We start from the raw sequence: 19,867 nt of genomic DNA on the forward strand, positions 1-19,867 counted from the left end.
GAGTATCTGTTCTGGGATGATGGCAGTAATAGCCCAGCCTTCTATGTGGTGCATTTCACATGCTCATGTTAAAATATTGCATAAAGAAAATCTATATTGTTAAGTTCATTCTGCAGCTGGAGAAATTGTCTACGTGAAAAGGACAAAGAGAGGGATAAAGAAAAAGAGAAAAAAGTTGGGGGAGAAGTGGGAAGAACAAGCAAGAAAAAGATATCAAGTGTGCCCTATGGTGGAATGTATGTCTTAGGATGGAAAGAGAGCAGGTGCATATTCATGGTGTGTGCATGTATGTTGCTGTAAAGAAATAAGTTGATTTGAATTTCTTGGTCCCTAAGGTTAGGATGGGATGGAGAAAAGTTGCTTAGATAATAAATATTTCTCAATTTTATTAGCTCACTTGTGTTGAATGAATGCATGTTACAGCAGTCTGAGACCCCATCTGGGACAGCTATGTTTGTACAACAAACTTGGAGAGTTCAAGCTTTCATTTTCAATATCAAGCTTTTTAGTTTTCAGGACTGCAAAGGTATGTTTCTATATAGAAACAGGCCATGGTTTTGAAACCAAACTTTCTAGAAAACACATTAAATAATCTGTGATTGCTAGAGATATGCATTTCTTTGCACTTTTTGTCTCATCAAGGTGTTAACCCTGAAAGCTAATGACTGCATTTCACTGTCAACAGCCACAGTTTCAGGTCTGACTTTTTAAACAGAAGGGCAGGAATAAAAGTCCTGTTCCTCGTAGAGGGTAGCTTGCTAGTCAGTGCAACTAAAGGAAGAAGGACTTCAAATGAAAAGAGTGAAGCATTCTAAAAAAGCACTCATTTCCCTTGAGCAGTGATTACACATCACAAGGTGCTTGCATTCAACATGAAGTTGTTTTGTTTGTAGGTAATTCTAAAAGTTGGACTCAGTCTCTGTTGTTTATTGTTTATTTGTTTGGGGTTTTTGGTTTTGGGTTGTTTGTTTTTTTGTGGTTTTTTTTTTTTTTTTTTTTTTGTACCTGCTGTTAATATCAAAAAGGAACCAGCTGTAGGTTTAGGCTAGAACAAAATTATACACTTAAACTCAGAGCTTATTGCTAATTTTATCAAATAATTTGCCAGCTGGACTTCTCGTGAACTGTTCAAACCTCGTTGGGGAAAAGTCTGCTTCTTTTTACTTGGTGCAAAATTTGTGCAAATGAAGAAAGGGGTTGCAAGAGAGAGTTACAGGCAAAAGCTGTAACTCTGTTACAGCTCTGTTGTGACAAAAACAGTGTTTACTCTGTGCTATGTGCTAGCAATATGCACACACAACTCAGGGTGAATGAATACAGTATAAGTCAGTATTAGCCTTTCCTTTTGGATTTTTGTTAAATCTATTCTTTAGTTCACGTAAAGAATAGAATTTTTATGTTTCAGTTGAGTACAGGATAGAAATAATTTATTTGTCCGTAGCAGATAACAAATTGTAACAAATTTGTATAATAAATTAACTCTAGATTTCATTATGAAAACAGAAAGGTAGAACTACAAAAATCCTGATAGTGCTATTTATTTTTCTTGCAATAAAAATGGCTCTTCCAACACTACTAGGTAACAACAATGCTGTTGCCAACCATGCTAACTATTACATCCTTTGCTGTTTGTGTTTCATTACTGCTTCAGAGGCCCTGGTCCCAGGCCATGATCCTGTTCTGCTGGACAGGATTCAAAAGATGGATTTTGTATCAAAAAGCTTGCAGTGCTTCTGTTGCTTTGGGTTTATAATAAAGCATCTCCATAAACAAAGCTGCTACTGGAGTTTTAACTTCTTTAAAGGGCAGTTTTTCTGGAGAAGTGTCCCCTACTTTAATAACAGTCACTTAAAAGCAAGCAGCCATTTCACTCTCTGAAAACCCTCTAAATAAAACCAATAAATGTTTGTTCTTTGTTCTGCATAGGAAAGCACAAAATGCTAGATGGCTTCCTAAGGCTTTGTTTGGCTTCTTTCATAGTCTTTTATAGGAAACAAATCTGACTACAATTATTGTAAATGTTTCCCTCTGTATATTGACACTAGCATTTTTTTTCCATTTTAAAATTAATCTTATTTTTTTATTTCAAGGTAATATTTAGTAATGTGTCTACCAGAAAATTTTGTGATTAAAAATGTCCTACCTTTGCACATGGAGTATCTCCTTTCCATAAAGAATTGCAGTTTTTTCCTGGAAAATAATGCTGAAAGCTTCTCTTAGTTTTGTGTGTTTCTAACAGGAAGTAAAAAAATTGGCAGGAAATGGTCTTCACAGCTTTATTAATGTACCCACTATCATACCTCACATAGCATAGCACTTCTAGACAAACTTTTATAGTTCTAGCCACAGAACCTTTCAGCTGTGTTGAAAGCTGAGCGGAAAGTGAAATGACATAGCAGAGCTGAACGAAATACTGAAAGTAAACTAGATATTTATCTACTTTTTTAAATTATTATTTTTCTGGATGTCAGTTATCTCTAAACAGACCTGGACTTGTGAAAAAATAGGGGGTTTTTTTTTGAAAGAATTGTCATTCATTTTCTATCTCACAGTATTTCTTCTGCACCTGGACTAGGTAATTCCCCAGAATATTTTCAAGATGGCTGCTAACAGGTTTGCCTGTTGCCAACATTTGCAGTTAATATTCATGTGGAAAAGAGGTGGCTTGTGGGAATCAAAGAGTGTTTGTGGGAATCAAAGAAAATGGCTGATACATACCCTTTAAACAAACTTACTCCTTGCATCAATGTGGTGTTTGAGAATTGTCCTTTGTAAGAACAAACTCTTATGAAGTAAGAGATTATATAAATTACTCTTAAGATTTCAGGAAGCAATGTCTTTTCTGGAGGTTTCTAATTCATGATAGCAATTCAGTATCTGGGTGGCAATTACTGTATTTTCTAAGATCATTTAGCAGAAAATCCATGGGGAAAAAAACCAAAAAACAACAAAACCAAAACCAAAAGAATTACTTTTATCAACTTGCTCAGGACTTTTCCATAAATATTTTTACTTGTATTTACTCAGCCTCAGATCCTGAGTTTTAGCTGCATTTATTCTTTTGTTGCTCCTGCCCCACTTTTCCAGCAGGTTGCCTTCTCTCTATTTAATTGTGGCTGCTTCTGTCTCACCCACATTCAGGTGTTTGGTTCTGTCAGCTCCTCTACTGCTGTCATCCTACATTTTTATAAACTCCCTTTCTCCATATTCTGTCCTATTTTTTTTTTTTTTTCAAGGAATTGGTCAAACATGGTAGAATGGACTCAGGATATAAAGATAAGAGGATTTACCAGACAAAAGAGTGGGACCAGATAAAAGATGAGTCACTGTCATTCTTAAAATGGAGCCAACAGAACTGGGAAAGAACAGGTTTTTGGTTTGAGCAGTATTTAATACCAAAAAACCTTTGTTTTTTTCCCCACAATGTTTTTCATCAAATATGTTGACTAATATTGCCAAATTATTGCCAAACAGTCTTATTTGCTGCTTTTAAACCAGGCCTATGCTTGTAAGTACAATGCACCTGATGGCTTCAGTGACCTCCTGATGACTTTAGTGTGCTGTGACTTCTGAATTCCGGTGAAATCACATTTATCCATGTAAATACAACTAAAATCCTTTGCTCATGGTTGCACTGACACAGGGCATTTGTACCTGAACCCTTTCACCTGGTGCAAGAGAATGCACCAAAGTATTTTAACTTGCATTTTGTTGTGTTTCTGCATTTTTAAAAACCTTTTTTTCTTCAGGGGGAGAGGATGTGTGGGGGGATGATGTAGCGAATCTCACTGTTTCATATTGGAGTGGGTGAGACTTCTCTGGTAAATGACGTGAGTATATGGTTAGTACCACAGTGGGACCAGTGACATCGCTGCTCCATGGCAATGGAAATGTTGATGCTGACTGAACAATGAAAACCAAGACTGACACTGATGAGCAGATGTGATTCACCACTAATTTATCCCCAGGTATTGAGATGGCCATGAGATAAGTTGTCTGTAATTTTGTATAATTTACAAACATAAACGTAGATAGCTTGAAAAATAATTTTCACTGTCATCTAACTTTTTTCTGTGATTGCTTTTGCTTGCCCAACCAAGAAGCAGGTGATCAATCAGGTATGAATTGCCAATGGCTAATGAATAGTAATCAGATGAATAGTTTGTAAATAACCCTTAATCTGAAAGCTGCTTTTCTAGAATATCTGATGATTTTTTACAAATCAAAATATATTTTGCCTGTTAGATGAACATATGGATACATATTTTTACATGCGCAATTGATATGCCTCATATGAATACACATTTGTCCGGTCTGAGACAGTGATATTTGAACAACTGCAGTTTAGATGAGCAGCAGTTGAGGAATTTAGCCTAGATTAGCGTAGTTAAACAAGATTTCTACAATTATACATTGATGATGTAAAGTATCAGTAATTTACTCTTTTAATTGGCAGAACTATTTTTGACTAACCTGTCTAAAGGACCTGCTTTAATTTTTTCAGGTGACTGGCTCTTGCTTTTTGGTCAGTCGTTTCAATCTGATTAGCTCTTTCAATTTAAACATTTTAGTATAAGAGTTTTTCTAATAAGAAATTGTTAATTGCTAAACAAACAGGCTGCAATAACAGAACACCATTCACTGAAATTTTGTTTCCATTAACAAAACTTCCTCTCAGAGAATTAAAATATTCACTGAATCTCTAGCCCTTGTGCAACAGTTTTCAGGGAAAAGCTCTCTGTGTAGTGGTTGGACTTAAGGAAATAAAAGAATCTCACGCAAATAGGCATATGAAATAGAAGTTATTAAACTATTTTGGTAAGGGCAAATGTCCCAAGAGAAAGTGGATCACAAAACAGATTCAGTTTTCTGCATTTTAGTTTAGCATTTTTAGGCAACAGGTTTTAAGAACCACGCAGATGGAAATAGTTTAGTAAAACCTGAGTCTTCTTGTTTTGTTTTGTGGGTTTTTTGTTTGTTTAATTAGAATCTGTAATCTGGTTTTGCATTCTAAACCTTTTTCAAACTCTCTGGATTGTTTCTCACTGTTACTTTAATTTGAGAGCGTTGCTATTTTCAGAAGAATATCTTTTTCAGCGTTACAGATTGATACATAAAGATTTTAGCTGTAACAGGAGTTGGTGCGCTTTCTAGCATTAAAAGAAGTCCTGAAATGATAAATATAAAACACTCAAACGATTTAAAATAAAACTCAAAAGCGTAGGTTTACACTGTTTTCGAAGCAGGATTCGAAATTGGAAAGAGCGAGCCTAATTTTGAACGGAAATAGGAAGATTGCGGTACTTCGATGAGGATTCCCACCGACACCTGGACCCGGTAATGCAGCACCTGCAGTGGCGGCGGACGGCGTGGAGGTCTGATCTCCGGGAAGGTAGAGGAGCAAAACAGAATCTCCCGCTTTTCGGGTGCCCTGCTGGCAGCGGCAACACAAACATTTTTTCCGCCACTATGTGCAACGTTTGCGGCGGTGCCCGCTCCATCCCCGCCGTGGGGCAGCGCCCGCCCTGGCTGCGCGGGGACCCCGCCGCACCTCAACAAAATCTGCTGCCAGCGGCACGGCGCCGGCCCCGCCTGGATGGACACCAGCGCGGCGGCCGCTTCTCCTCCCGCTGGCGGTGAGGAGCGCCGAGGGGATGCGTCGCCCACCTGGGGAGAGCGGTTCCCTCCGCCCTGTCCAGGTAGCCGCGGGGCAGGGGCCGCGGGCGCGCCGTCCTGCCGCGGCGGGGTGGCACTGCGCCGGGCACCAGCCCCTCGCAGCCGGGCCCCAGAGGTGCCCCCGCGCTGGCGGTCGGCACCGCGGGTGCCCCGAGGGAGCTCCTGCCTGGCGCTCGGGCATCCCGCGCTGAGCCCCCGCGCCCCTCCGCGGGCCGGGGACGCCCCGCCGCCCGACGGCTGCCGCTGGGCGAGGGGAGGCGACGGCCGCGCATCGCAGCCCCCGCCCAGGTGAGCGCCGCCGCTTCGGGATGAGGGCAGGGGCGCCGAGCAAGGGCTGTACCGGCTGCCCGGGTGATGAACGAGGACGGGCGGTTCCTGGGCTGACAGTGCTGGGGACACGGCTGTCCCGGGAGGGGAGCTCGGCGGCGGAGTGCCCGAAGCCCTGGGGCTCCGGTCGTGCCGACGGGCGGCGCGGGGCATCGGCTCTACGGCGGCCACGGTCCCGCTCGGCCCCGGCCCGACGGGAGCGCTCGGCAGGGCTGAAGGGAGCCGCATAGGCGATGCTGGCCACCCTGTCCTGCTGCTGGAGATGAATCCCGGTGGGCTCGGCCCTCTCCTCCCGCCTCTCGGCAGCTGACGAGCAGGGTAGAGAGAATTTAGGGCGAAAACGAAATACAAGTGGCGGGGACTTTGAGCGCGGTCGTCGCCCCGCTCCGATCCGAGCCCGCCTTTGGGCTTCCCTTGGCCGGGGGTTCGGCTGGCGGCTGCCCCGCTGAGGGCCGCCGTAGCACGGACCGCCGAGACACGGGGACGGGCGGGGTGAGGCGGCGGGGAAGGACCCCGAATGCCCAGGGACCCCAGCGCGGAGTCGAGGTGGCGGCTGGCAAGAGCGACAGGCTCCACTGGCGAGCGACGGTGCTTGTGTTTGCGGAGCAAGGCCGGTGGCAGCCCCGGGACCACACTGCACCTGAGAGCAGGATCTGAGGCAGCCTCCGGGGAGCGGGAGGGCTGGGGTTGAGGGGTGGGTGGCTGTCAGTGTGCCAAGCGGTGGGAAAAGCAGGGGAAAGCCAAAGCAAACACGTGTGATGCTGAGCGTCGGGGAGGGTCTGCGCATCTTGGCGTGGAAGTGGTGTTGGATGCCCCACAGAAACGGAGGGGCAGCTCTCTGGTGTCTCCAGCCCAGGAATAGCAGGGCGTCCGCCTTTTGATCTCAGCAGCTGGATATGTATGTTTGAAATAATGACACTGCATAAGGAGGATCTTTTCTTCGTGTTTCTCCCCGCTTTCCCTTTAGGTAACCGCTGTGCTGTAGCTGCCGTGTGCGCGCCCAGCAGTAAGAGGAAGGGAGGGAGAAGAGAGGGAGGGAGCCTGGGAAGCGCTGGCTCCGCCAGTGGGCGTTTTCTGGCGGCCGGGGCTGGTGTGGAAGCGGCACTGCAGTGACTGTATCTGCCTCTTTGCAGGCGAACGCGCACATACGGGGCAATATTTGTTTCGCTCGAAGAAAATACAGATTGTTGCCGTTTTCTTGCTTTGAATGCGAGGTGGGAGCATGGGGAAAAGCGGACTTTAAAGGGGATTGAAACCACTTGGCGGTCAGTAGCGCCCTGTCCCCTCTGGCCTAAAGGGGGAACGGAAATGTGAGGATTTTATGAGGGCGGGGAGCCGGGGTGCGGAGGAAACACTGCCCGGGAGTTGCCGGAGGGAACGCAGGACCGATCCGCGTTTGCCCCTTGTTTGGCTCCGTCCTTTTTCGGCTTCCCCTTTCGCTTTACTCCCGTATCTCTGCTAGACGTCCTGCCTTAAACTACCGCGAAAGGGAGGGAAGAGCGGAAGCATGTCCAACCCGGAGAAGCGGATCTTATCCCGCCCCTCGGCCCCCCTAGCTGCAGCACCCGGGGAAAAGCCCGGCTCCGGCTGCCGCCAGCTCCACTCCCATGGCCAGAGCGGTGGAGGTGGAGGCAGCGGCGGGTCTCCTCCTCCTCCCCCCGCTCCTGGAGGCGACTCGGCTGCCTGCAGCTCCCTCTCTCTCCTCCTAACAACCACCAGCAGCAGTAGGAGCCGCGCTACAGGCACAGCCTCCTCCGCCGTCTTCGCCAGCATCGTCTCTAGAGCGGCAGCGGCTCCTTTCCTCGTTCCAGTCCCCTCCTTCTCCTACGCTTCTCCATCTTCTTTTTATTTCTTGCCGCCGCCTCCTCGTTTCCCCTCCTCATTTTCCTTTAACCTCACAAGTCTCCAAGGGAGGGAAGGAGGAGGAGAGGCAGCGAGAGCGGCAGGAGGAGGAGGAGGAGGTGGAGGAGGAGGAGGAAGAGATGTTGGCGGAGCAGCAGCAGCAGCTCACTTGATCGCCCATCCAGGCGGCAGCGGCAGGAGGAGACTCTTCTGTTCTTCCTCCATCCAGGGCTTGCTGCTCCGTTCCGCAGCCGGCGGCCCCCGGCAGCACCACTCCCGGCTCCTCCTCTCCCCAGCCGCCTCTCGCCCGTGGTCCTGCAATTCCCTCGGTGCTGCAGCAGCAGCAGCAGCCCGCGGCGACGGGATCCGAGGAGGCGACGGCCCCGGCGGGAGCAGGACTCCTAGGCGGCAGCAGCGGCAGAGAGGCGCCTTCTTCTCCTTCTCGTCTCCCCTGCTCCTAGGGCCAGACATGGAAGATGGATCTAATTCTGCAAGCTGCTTTAGGAGGTTTACGGACTGTTTCTTGAATACAAGTAGGTATCGGAGCGCTGTGCCCGGCGGCGGGTCGCGCGTGTCTCGGGGAAGGCGAAGGGCTGTGTCCGAGGCTGGGTGCATGCCTTGTGGAAAGGGCATTTCTTTGTGAGTGGGGGGGAGGCGAGGACACAAAGGGGCCGTATACGTGGGGCGTGCGTGGACGCATGGAGGAGCGGCCGGGTGTGTATTGAGGATGCACGGACAAAGGGGATGCTGGATGTAATTGAGTGCTCTTTGTGGGAGCTGGCTGTTAACGCCTCGAGGATTTCGGCATCATTCCGGTATCAGACAACTCTACGTGTATGTATGTCAGCCTTTTGCCTGGTACATGCTTAATTTGCTCAGGAATGACACGTAGAGGAATGGAGACTGTCCCCCCTACTTACTTAAATAGGCAATAAGGAAGCATTATGGTATCGGCAATTGACAGAAAAGCGGCAGCGGAGGACTGAAAAGGGTGAAATTGATCGCTCCTTTCTGCATCCCCCGTCAGATCTGCCACGCGCGTTCACATTCCATATTTCTGATTCGGCTTTGGTACCGGGTGCCGCCTTCCTCTGGCCGTGGCTCGTTGTAAGGCGGGCCAGGAGCCCGAGAGGAAACATGTGCTCCTTGCTACGAGGGGCTGGCGCTGGAACGGGGATAGTGACCGGCTGGCGGGGAGGGCGGAATAAAGGGGGGATTGAGGCGCTCCACAAAGGGCTCCCCGCAGCCAGCCGTTCCCGAAGCCTCGCCGGCTCCCACCGAGCCCAAACGCGGGGGAAGGGCGCGGGGCCGCGGTGGCCCCGTGCCGGCAGGCGGGAGCGGGGCCGGAGCTCGGCCTCCTCTCGGTGCGGGGCTCGGCGAGTGCCCTCCCCGTGCTGGCCGGGGGAGCCCGGCGGGAGCGGCCCGAGCCCTGCGGCGGGGGGTGCGGGAGCGGGGAGGAAGCTTTGCATGGCACAGACTCCGCGTTCGCAGGGACGTGCGGCCCGGCTGCCCCTCGGGTGCCTCGCCCGCCCGCCTCCGAGGCGCTTCCCCGGCACGCCGCGCCCCGCCGGGAGCGCGCCCCGCGGTTGGGGTGGCCCCGGAACGGCCGGGGCTTCGGGCCGAAACCTCCCGGGGTCCGCCTGCCCCTGTCCCCCCGACAGCCCTCAGTTCCAGCGCCCCGCCGGGAAATGTGCTGCGCTTCGGTGTGGTCACGGGACTAAAGAATTTACAAGTGGAGCATGTATCAGGACTGAAATATATATATCTATTATATATCTATATATATATTATAAGGAACTTTTTTTTTTTTTTGCTTGTCTTGTATTTTGATGCTTAGGAGGACTTCCATCATCTTTGGCTATATTCTCTTCGTGTGACAGCCCCTTAGTTTGTGGATCTATGCCTTAAGGTATCCCTAGACTTGAATTTTTTTATGTTAGTATACTTTGTTAATAGATGGCTTTTTGGATACAGGTGAACTGTGTATAGTTCATTGGGGAGACGTGAGAAGAACTACAGAGCTGTCCACTGAAACCTCATTATCTGTTTTATTACTTACAGCTGTCTTAAGCACAAGAGCCTGCAAGTGTTGTAGTACTTGTGTTCCAGAGTAGTGGTGAATAAAGATGATTATTATATTTGCTGCACTGTCTTTTTTCAACTTTATTCAATAGTTGATTATGGCACAGAGCCACGTACTTGTTTAGTCTTGAGACCTGAAGGGAATCCTGCACTCTTCCAGTTTTAATTTTCTTAGTGTTTGAGAGGGGTAGAATGCTGCCATGCGTGTGGTACAATGCTGATGTTTTAAAAAAAGTGGTCTTGAGAGCAAGGACCCGGACGAAGGAATTTGTGTCATGTAGGGCAATTCACTCCTATGCTAGACCAGGAAAAGGATGATGTGGAAAACATCAGCTTTATTCCAAACAGCTTTAAAATGAATATGAAACAGCTTTATAATGAATTCAACTTAAGCTACTTTAGGAACTCTTGAACACAAGAAATTTGGTCGTTTTTCACTGACTGTGACCTCTGACTGAAGATTTTCCGGCAGGCAGGAAAGGAGCAGAACTATTCTTTCCCCTGTGAGTTTACTGACGTCTAAGAAGACATGCAGTCTCTCTCAGTGGAAACACTTTTCCATGCTCCGCAGCTCGTGCTCATGAAACTTTCAAGAACTTAAAAGTCTGATATCCTCAGTTCTTCTTTTGAAGAAGATTGAAACTGACCAATGGGCTCAACAGGTATTAGTGAGGTCAGATAGACTGACGGACAGACATTCACATGCGGTGTGTATGTACATATATGTACCCTTCCCTCCCTCCCCAAGTGATTGCATAAATCTGATTTCCTTAGGAAACCAGGCTGAAAAAAGGAGTGGAGGGAAGTCAAACAAGATACTATTCAGTTCCAGTACAGCTACTGCAAAGAGCACTTGTCCAACTGTTTGGAGTGCTGTGCACAGTCCTGGTTACAGTGCAGCCGGAAGGCTATCATTGTTTTGAAGAGGATGAGATCATGTAAAATAATGAAGATAATGTGCTGTGTCTCATAGCTTTTGTTTCCTGACTTGTATTTTAAGTTCTAAATCATATCTATGTGCGTATATATGCTCTTTGACTTTAAAGACAAAAAAAGAGCCTAAATATTTTTGCAGAGAACCTGAGGAGTTTTGTAGGGAAGAGAACTGAGATGAGTCCTCCTGGAAAGAAGATTTAAAAGTGGCATAACAGAATTCTCAAGAGTGGAAAACAGTGAAATTGCTAGAGATGTATTCCTTCTTTCATCTCAGCTCTTCTTACTTGCATGCTCTCCAGTCAGGGTTTTGTTAAAAGGTTATTCATATTAAAATTTTAGGTTCTGCAATACTCACTTTGTGCCATACCTGGCTATTTCTCTTATTAAAATTCCTAATGAAACACTGGACTGCAGAAGCTTAAATGAGCTTTGTGTGGTGTGTGTTGTTTTTCTTAACTGTTTAAAGTCTTGGTGCATAACACAGTGTTTCAAGAAACTTTTAGTATTGAGCATCCTGGATCAATACTCCAGTGGAGTTCTGTCATATTTAGAATACTGCAAGTTGCCAGGTATTCCAGTATTTCAGGTTTCCAGAAATGTCTTGCCTTTAGGGGAGCATCCCATTTTCCTTCCACATTCCAGGTCTTCTCTCATGGTGCAGGTGTAGCATGTCATCTGTGTCCCATGAGTCTACTTCAGGTATGAGTTCTTTACACTATGCGGGCTTTCTGCTTGTCAGAGAATTATCAGTGTATTTTTATTGTGTGCAGTTACCTTTTTTCTGGCTGTTTTAGTCCATACCTTCACATGTCACATGCTAGGACTTTCTGATTAAGCAGCAGTCTAAGAAAGAATATATGTAAGATACGTTGTTCAAGAAGAAAATAGCAATTAAAATTTAATTTGTGTCAAAAGCATTCCTGTTACTTGATCTAATAGAAAAGTTAATCTTGTCTTGACTCTTGTTTTTCCTGGTCTGTGTATTCATTTTTTTGCAGTCAGGGTGTTCTAAGTTAAATTTTGATCTTCAGCAATTAATCCCTTGTGTGAAGGTTGGCAGCATTTGGTTTTCCAATTAAATCATGCTTAAAATTTAGAATATGTAAGAAATGAAATTGTCTCTGCTTTTCACCCCATGGATTCTGACTCCAGGTTAATTGAAAGCAAAATTATCACTAAAGTAGGATATAGTTATGATGTCACCCAACAGCTCCCATCACAACTGGTGTTTCACATTTTGCATTGATGTATAGGAACCCCATCTATCATGGTCTGCAGCACTGCCACTCTACTTAACAGAATAACAGAAAAAATAGAATAACAGAAAAATACATAGGGCAGACAGCAAGGAATGGCAAGGAAAGGTAATGAAAACAATGCAAGCGCGAGCAGTTAAGAGTGGAGAAAGGCTTGCTTTTCCAAGTCAGGTATTTTTACAAATGGTTTTAAAACATGCAGTTTACATTTGGAATAGCTAATATTCTGTCCCTTTGACTCCTCAGCTCTGCTGCCTGTGCCTGATGGTTTGGGAGTACCTAGCGCTCATAAGACTTGAGAGAGGAGGTAATGCCTTCCCTGTTAACTCAGTAACCTTGCTCCTCCTGTGAGATGAACTGTGGAAGGTGTGATTATGAACAGTGGGATAGTTCAGATGAGTTGGGAGATGGGTTTTTTTTTCCACTTGTGTGAGGAGGATGGCAGCTTATTTAATATTCTAACACAAGGCTAGGCTGGCAGCTTCATTCACCCCATTTGTGTCCTTTTCCTTTTTGCTCATGTTTAAGCCACCCTCATCAGCTGGACATGATGAAAACCTGAAGTGTAAAGATGTGTTCTTATTTGACATGTATGTGACTTAGTGACTTGATTTTGAAGCAGTCATGTGAGTTTTTACTTGCACTGATGATCTGGAGCATATACCTGGCTGTCTTGCTCTTATGTCATCTGTCGTACAGGTCAGTACAACAGTAACTTCTGTTCAGTTTTAAGGTTCTGTGCCATTTTCTAATACAAATAGATTATAACCAACATTCTCTCAATTGTGGACTTAGTTTTAGATTCAGAAAGTTAAGAATGAGAGTCTGTGAGTTAGTGGATTTTTAACTTGAAAATGGCTTATGCAGCTTGTTGATTGATGTTAACCTTGCTTGGGTTTAAATTTGTATTTCAGATTGAGTTTAGTATTAGCTAATTTTTTAATGCTACTAAAAAAAGTATTTGAGTTTCACGTAATTCTGTTTAATACTTGAGCATTTGATTTTTTTTTTTGTTTTATAATATCACAATGTTTGCACTGTTGGCACTATTATTGTATTCTAAAAGAAAGCTAAATAATAGGTAAAAAATACATATATAAAGAAAAAAGGCTGTTTGAGGGTTTTTACATTGTTTTTATACTCCCTCTGCTGGCTGTTTCAATTACAAGTACCTGTACTTGAACATTGTTACTAAATCTGCTTTTTCTTTTACTGTTTTATCAAATAAGTAGTAAATTGCATTGATATAAACCTGGGTGGTTTTTTTTTTTTTTTGAAGTGTAATTGTTAAATGAAGAAACACAATTTGCAGGAATGGGAAGTCTGACACTTTTTTTTTTTTTATGGAATGGTGTTTCCATTTTTTGTTATACCTTGTATTGATTTTAACTCCTGTCCTAAAAACAGTTGAATCTTTGGGTGTGTTGGTCCCATCTTCACTAGAAAATTTCTCCGGAAGAAGCATTCATAAATTGTTCCAAGCTATTTGTTTATCTGTTTCATTTGTTGTAACAAATTTATTGTCCAGCTTTGAAGAACAGCTGTGATAAAACACAAATAGTTATGCTATCTTTTGTTAAATGAAAAAAAAGGATAAAATTCAGTCATGAGTTTGACTTCCTTCTACATAATTAGCTACAATGCTGCACTCAGTGTTCTGCAGATGTAAGGGATAATTTCTTAAGGTACTTGTTTTGTTACAGTAGTGTGAAATAGTGTTCATCCAAAATATTTATAGCACCCAAAAATTGTAATTTCTTGGAACCTCAGAGATTATATACAAGGGTTGCTGTATATATTATAGAAATGAAGCCATTGCATTTCCCATGGGCGTCAGTTATGGCTACAACAGTTCAGTATTTCTTGTTACTATTTCTCCTGAAGTTCCAGGCTGCTCCGTGGTGTGCCCTCGCTTGTGCTGGTGCTTGGCTTCCCCCGGTCGGAGTTTGAAGAGTGCCACCTACTGATTGACAGCTCCGGGAGCGCTGCTGCCTTTGCTTTCTGGCGGCTCTCGCAGCTCAGCCTCGCTTGGCTTGGGGATGTGACAAGTCGATGCAGTTGAACCTGGCAACTGTGTGGAATCAATCAGCTCTGAGCTCCGCTGTTAAATGATGCATTTTCTTTTTTTTTTTTTCCTAATTTGTTTCAAGGTGAGGACACAGGATTTTCATCCTGGCAGGTGGGCTTCCCTTGCCATCTTTGTTCCCTTTTAAAAGCTTGAGAGAAAGTGTCATATTTCTGTGGTTTCTTCATCACTTCTTGTCAAGCTGTCATAATTAGTGTGGGAGGAACCAGCCTGGCTGGTGTTTATTGAAGACTTTGGCTCCTGCTATGCCAGACCATGTAATGATGTGTTGCACACTCAAATGAGGCCGTTCAAAAAGCAGGTAACCGACTCGCCACCATGACTTTGCTAACAGATAAACATTCCACAATGCTCATGATGTGTTTGTTTTTGCAGGAGAGAAGGACAATTTGATTAAAAAGTTCTAAATTTTTACAGGAAAGTCATGCTTTAGTCTTTAGTGTACTTTAAGAATGCTTTATTTCAACATTCGAGTATGCTAATAATGGCTTAAAAAACCAAACTTGGCAAGAATATGAATTAGTTTAAAAAAAAATATCATTTACATACTTAAAAAGGACTCCTTTGTTTCAAAATTCTTTTAATATACCTTTTCATGGTGATCTGTTGCTGCAGGAAGCTTTCTTAATTCCAGCTCCTAAGCATCTTGTCACAGGTGGCATTAAGAACAATAAATATTGGTTTTACAAATTTCATATTCTTTTGGAAAACACATTGATAGCAAGTTTTAGTCTGAGTGAGATTTTTAACAATGAAATGTTACATCATTAAGAGATGCCAAATCTTGTGGCTCAAAAGGACTACAGCTGTGGTCAGTATATCACTTGAAGTAGTAGATAAGTAGTAGTAGTTAACTTAATGATTTAGTGAGTAGTTCTGGCTCAAGAATACTAAAAGAGAAGGCTTTTGAATATTATTCGCTGCCTTCAGAAAATCCATAGTAATGTTATTGATGTCTAATGAAAATAATACGATATAGAAGCAGCAGTAATGATCTTGCCTTCTTTGGTGCTGGGACCCAAAGAAGAGATTGTCAGGGTCTGAGACCAGTTTTTGCACCTTCCATCTGAAAACTTTTGATGTTTTCATTAGCACTTATTGATCTGATTCCTGCATTATCAGCCAACTCCCATGCACCAGAGCTGTATTTCTCTTAACAAAACAAAGTTTATTCAGCTGATAGTAATTTTTCAGCATTCTTCCTTCCTTCCTCTCTCCTTCCACTTGCATCAAAAAGAAATCCCTTAATGTCAAGCCACAAATACTTCCTAAAGAAAAGAAAACTTTTGCATCTGAAGTTCTAATAACTTTGTACAGAAACCTCATATCTCTAATTCTTCTGACCCATACATACCCAAAATAGCAGGTATTTGTAGCTCCTGACAAGCACTGCTGTGCTTACCTTAGTAATACTGCTTGCTTTGCTTCACCCCGTGGGGAAATTTCCACACTGGCAGGAAAGAAGCCACTTTCGCTGTCATGTATATTTTAGTAGCATTTTTGCAACATTGTGGTTCAGAGAATAAAATGTGTAGCCTGAATTATGGTGGCTAAATGTGTATCCTTTTTATTCTTTTGTAGTTTTCCTCACTGCCTAGTTTTTATATCTACATTGCATTTCTTCTATAGTGTCTTATTTTATTTGCTTCCAAACTGGGTAAAGCTACTTCCCTTTCTTCTAAAGGTCTTTGACTTAGTCTTAAGAAAAAATAAGAAAGTGTCTCAGTATTTCACTAACGATTTTTTTCGCCAACACATAGCTGTTAAGTTTATGATAACTCATTCTTTTACTTACACTGGGTTTTTTGTGTTTATATTTTGGTTTTCTTTCATGCATATACAGATACCTTGGCAGCTTCTCTAGAGTGAATTCTTTTTTGGAACATCGCTCTGTCAGCTGCCCTTTCTTTGCATGCCTTTCTTTCAGTTATATTGTAATTTCAATTTTATATTACTTTTCCCTTGTCCACCCATAAGCTTATTTTAGCTGATGTTTCCTTCTTGATTGCTGAGTTGTGCTGATTTTGTTTCTTCCTACAGTGGTCTGGTGTTTTATACTGTCCTTTTTACAGTGTTTTTGTTTACCCCAACTACTTCTGTTGTGTGAAGGCACTATGGCCCTATTATTCTAGTATGGGTCACTTAAACAGTATTGTCTGGATTTTTTTTGGTGAGAAGAAATTTTGCAGGGTAGTTTGAAAATGCTCATGATGTGTTCTGTATTTGCAGTGACTCACTGTATTTCCTAATCCGCCACTGTCTGCCCAGCCCTAAGTGTGATGTCAGTAGAAATTTTTTCTTCTTGCTTTTTTTTGAGCACACGTAGGATTGATAAAAGTTACTGTTTGATGTAACAGGAAACTGAACTCATCTGTTCTCAAAACAGGCGCTGCCTTAGCTAATATGCTCAGGTTTCCTTGTGCCAGGCTTCCATGTCTCATTCTTGAGAGCAAATTGCTTCTCTGTGGATGTGTCCCAATGTTCCTGTTTCTTCAGACTTCAGTTTTCACCGGTACAGACTCCTGAGACAGCTGCTTTTGGAATCTGCTTTTTTCATGGATCTTAAGTGTTTAATGTAGCTTTGTGGCCTTCAGCTGATGATTATGAAAGCAAGAAGGTCTTGGGATTAGAGGTGTCATTTTGAGTAGCGCTTTGAGACATCAGAGAGAACGGCTGACCTGCAGTCTCCTATGTTTATAGAACAGTACAACTTCTGGCTTAGCTCTTGTGATGGTAGAGAGAACAGGATCATTTGGCATGTTGCAGGAACTTTCATAGACTTTTTGTGGGTAGGAATGTGCTTGTAGATTGCGTGTTTCTTTGAGACCTTTTTTGGACTTTTGTTGGAACTATATGCAATGCTCATGCTTTTTGAACTAAGCACAGAGGATGTGGGCTCGAGCTTCAGTCTTGTCTATTCTGCTTAATTTTTTGTGAGCTCCTTGATCCAGTTTAGATTGATGCCTAATTGCATATGTGTTGGGAGAAAGCAAATGCAGACTGTTCCCAAAAAGCACTGGGAATTATACTTTGATCTTCCCACCTTATGAAAGGATAAGATTTTAGCTTTGCAGACAGAAGCTGTGTTATGCCCCTGTACTCTGTGGTTAAAGATGAGCCTCTGGGCTGTTTTAATTACTTGTTTAGGGACATAGTTCTATGGAGCAGCAAAGGAACCCAGCAGTCTAAACTGTTTGTGGCAGTAGGCAGACCTTGTTTCTACACACCAAGTTCTCCTAGGGAATGAACCACAGGTCCTACAAAGCCCTGAATGAAAGATGTATGCAGTGAATAAGGGACCATATTGGAGGACATGGCTTGCTGCCTGAGTCAGCACAATTATATATATTTTTTGTCTTTGTTTCCTGGACTTGCTGCTTTGAAAGGATCTTTGCAAGTTGTGACTAAAATGCGTAAATGAATGTTCATAGGAGAACAAGAAGATGCAAAGTTGGTCAGTTGACAACGATGAATGAAGTGTGTGTGGTGATATTATGTATCTTAAGTTAATGAAAGATGGTGGAGACTTGTCCATCTATGACAGCTGTATTGAAGGGACAAAAATCAGGAATAGAATAGAGAGAAGACTGGAATGGTAAGAGGAGTTTCACATTTTTATTGCTCAAAGGAATGCAATTACAGCAGAAGAAAATGTTCATCCTTATAGGGAAAGCTATTTATAAACTTTAAGAGGTTTCTTTTGGTGTAGATGAAAGGCTTGATATGTAAATATCTCCCAGCAAGTTATCAAATTTCAAGGGAATCTCTTCAATGAAGTATAAGATATGACTGAAGTAAAAGATTACTGTTTTTTAAGTGTGAATGTTATTTTTCTTTTTAATGTCACAAATGCTTTCTTTCTACTTAAATATTAACTTTTTCCTCCTTAGTAACAACCTAAGTGTGCATGGCGAATCTTACATACTTTATGAATGTGCTGACAGATAATATTTTAATTTATTTCTTTACCTTTTGCAGCTTAATATTATCTTTGTGAATAGCCAGCTGCTATTTGACAATCTTTTCTTTATGCCATCTGAGAATGTCCTTTACCATTGTTTTTAAGGTTGCTCTGAAAGTTTTACTGTTCTACCCCATGTGGTTTTTATTTCCTTTCTTCATTTTTCTTTTTTTTTTTTTCTTTAATTGTAGTTTAATAACTGATCCACCTTTTTCCTGGTGGTTGTTTTTTTTTTTTTTTGTTGGTAGGTCGGGCTTTTTTCCAACAGTTTATTAAAGTGTAATTCTGGCTACACGAAGAGCACATGCCCTTCTCTGTCTCTTAACATGAATGGCCTTGGGTGGCTCTGGCCGTGGATATGTTGTGAGTATAGCTAACATAACTGTGGCTGGCTGCTTTGATGATGGTGACCTTGTACTTGCCCATGACAAGCCTTGGTTCTTGTTTACAAGATGATGTTGCAGGTGTTACCTTCTGATTTGACTGCAAAGCTAATTTTTTGTTTGTTTTTCTTCATTCAGCTGTCTGTTCTTCTTTAAAAATTATGTTGAACTACTCTCTTAGCACTTTGCAACATCTTGTTTTAACAACTTGTGTTTGAATCAAAGCAACTAGCCATTCTGCTGTGCCAAGAAACACTTCTTCCCAAGCACTTCTAAAAAGGAGGTTTTTGTTTCTCTTGTTTCACAATTCTTTTGCTGTTTATGGAGCTGAAGGGAGGAATGGTAAGGAAGTTGAAATTTGCTATATATATATCAAAATTGAAAAGAGAACATGAAAACAATTGCACAGTTATATTGAGCAATATTGGAATTTTTAAATTCTTTTGCCAGAACAGAAATTGTTTAAAGCTTTGTTTAAATATAGTTCTGTTCTGAACTTCCCTTTGGAAATTAAACTTGAGTTGACAAACTCATTTTACATTCTCTGTAAAGACTTTAATATTGGCTTAAACCCATATGATTTTTGGTATGTTTTAGATGTCAAATATGAGCTCTGGCAGGTCTACTAGTAGCAACTGAGATACTTAACCTGTGCTTCTTTGCTTGAAGTCACTGCCAGCTCAGCAGAGGTAGCAGGAAAAAGGCTCAAGCATATTGTTTTGCTTCCTAACCTGTGATACATGCAGAGGCGAAGGTCTGCTGACTTACCGAGCTGTAGGTTGCTGTGATGGATGAAGAACTGCAAAGGTGACCTTGAGTCCTACTTGTGTGCTGGTAATCTCTAGAAGCAGATTGCAAAAGGTTGTTAGGAACAATGAGGGCATAAACTGTTACACTGTCTGGCTTCATTCCCCTTTCTGTCTATTAGTTCTGGAACATGTCTTATCCCAAAGTAGGCTGTTCCAGGGGGCTGAGATATGTTGGGTGCTTGTTGACTCTCTCTAGTGTAGAGTAAGTTTTCTAATAGTTCACTTCCTGAATAAGTTCAGGAAGTTGAATTTGTGGAGTCAAAGGGTCACTGGTGCTGATGGGAAGCCTGGTGACACGTCAGCCTGTTGCTGGGAGCTGATGACAGGATAACCCCTTTCATCAGCAGCTCATCTTAGATCAACTTGGCTGTGCTTGGTACACTTACGCCATAGTTTCATGGTCACTTGAAGTTCACATAAACTAACCCCCCTGTTTAAAAAAATGGCCTAATTCTTCCTCCTTAATGCTGCTCTTTCTATACATGAGTACTCCTCCCCTTGTGCAGGCA

The 19,867-nt window shown here is 43.1% G+C and overlaps 1 protein-coding gene across 5 annotated transcripts in view; it reads left to right on the plus strand.

The window, feature by feature from the left end:
- Window positions 1–7,006: 7,006 nt before the first annotated feature.
- PDE10A (phosphodiesterase 10A) overlaps window positions 7,007–19,867 on the plus strand; it is a 166,244-nt gene continuing 153,383 nt past the window's right edge. For 2 of the 5 annotated variants that reach the window (XM_038130514.1, XM_038130518.1), the window contains exon 1: window positions 7,009–8,378. In XM_038130514.1, the coding sequence (XP_037986442.1) occupies window positions 7,511–8,378 (868 nt within the window). In that variant the 5' untranslated portion in view covers window positions 7,009–7,510. Of the gene's footprint in view, window positions 8,379–19,867 lie in introns of all 5 variants that reach the window. The other 3 variants (XM_038130515.1, XM_038130517.1, XM_038130516.1) reach the window with 3 other exon arrangements.

The sequence above is a fragment of the Motacilla alba genome, chromosome 3 (assembly GCF_015832195.1).
Source record: "Motacilla alba alba isolate MOTALB_02 chromosome 3, Motacilla_alba_V1.0_pri, whole genome shotgun sequence".
Taxonomy (NCBI): Eukaryota; Metazoa; Chordata; class Aves; order Passeriformes; family Motacillidae; genus Motacilla; species Motacilla alba.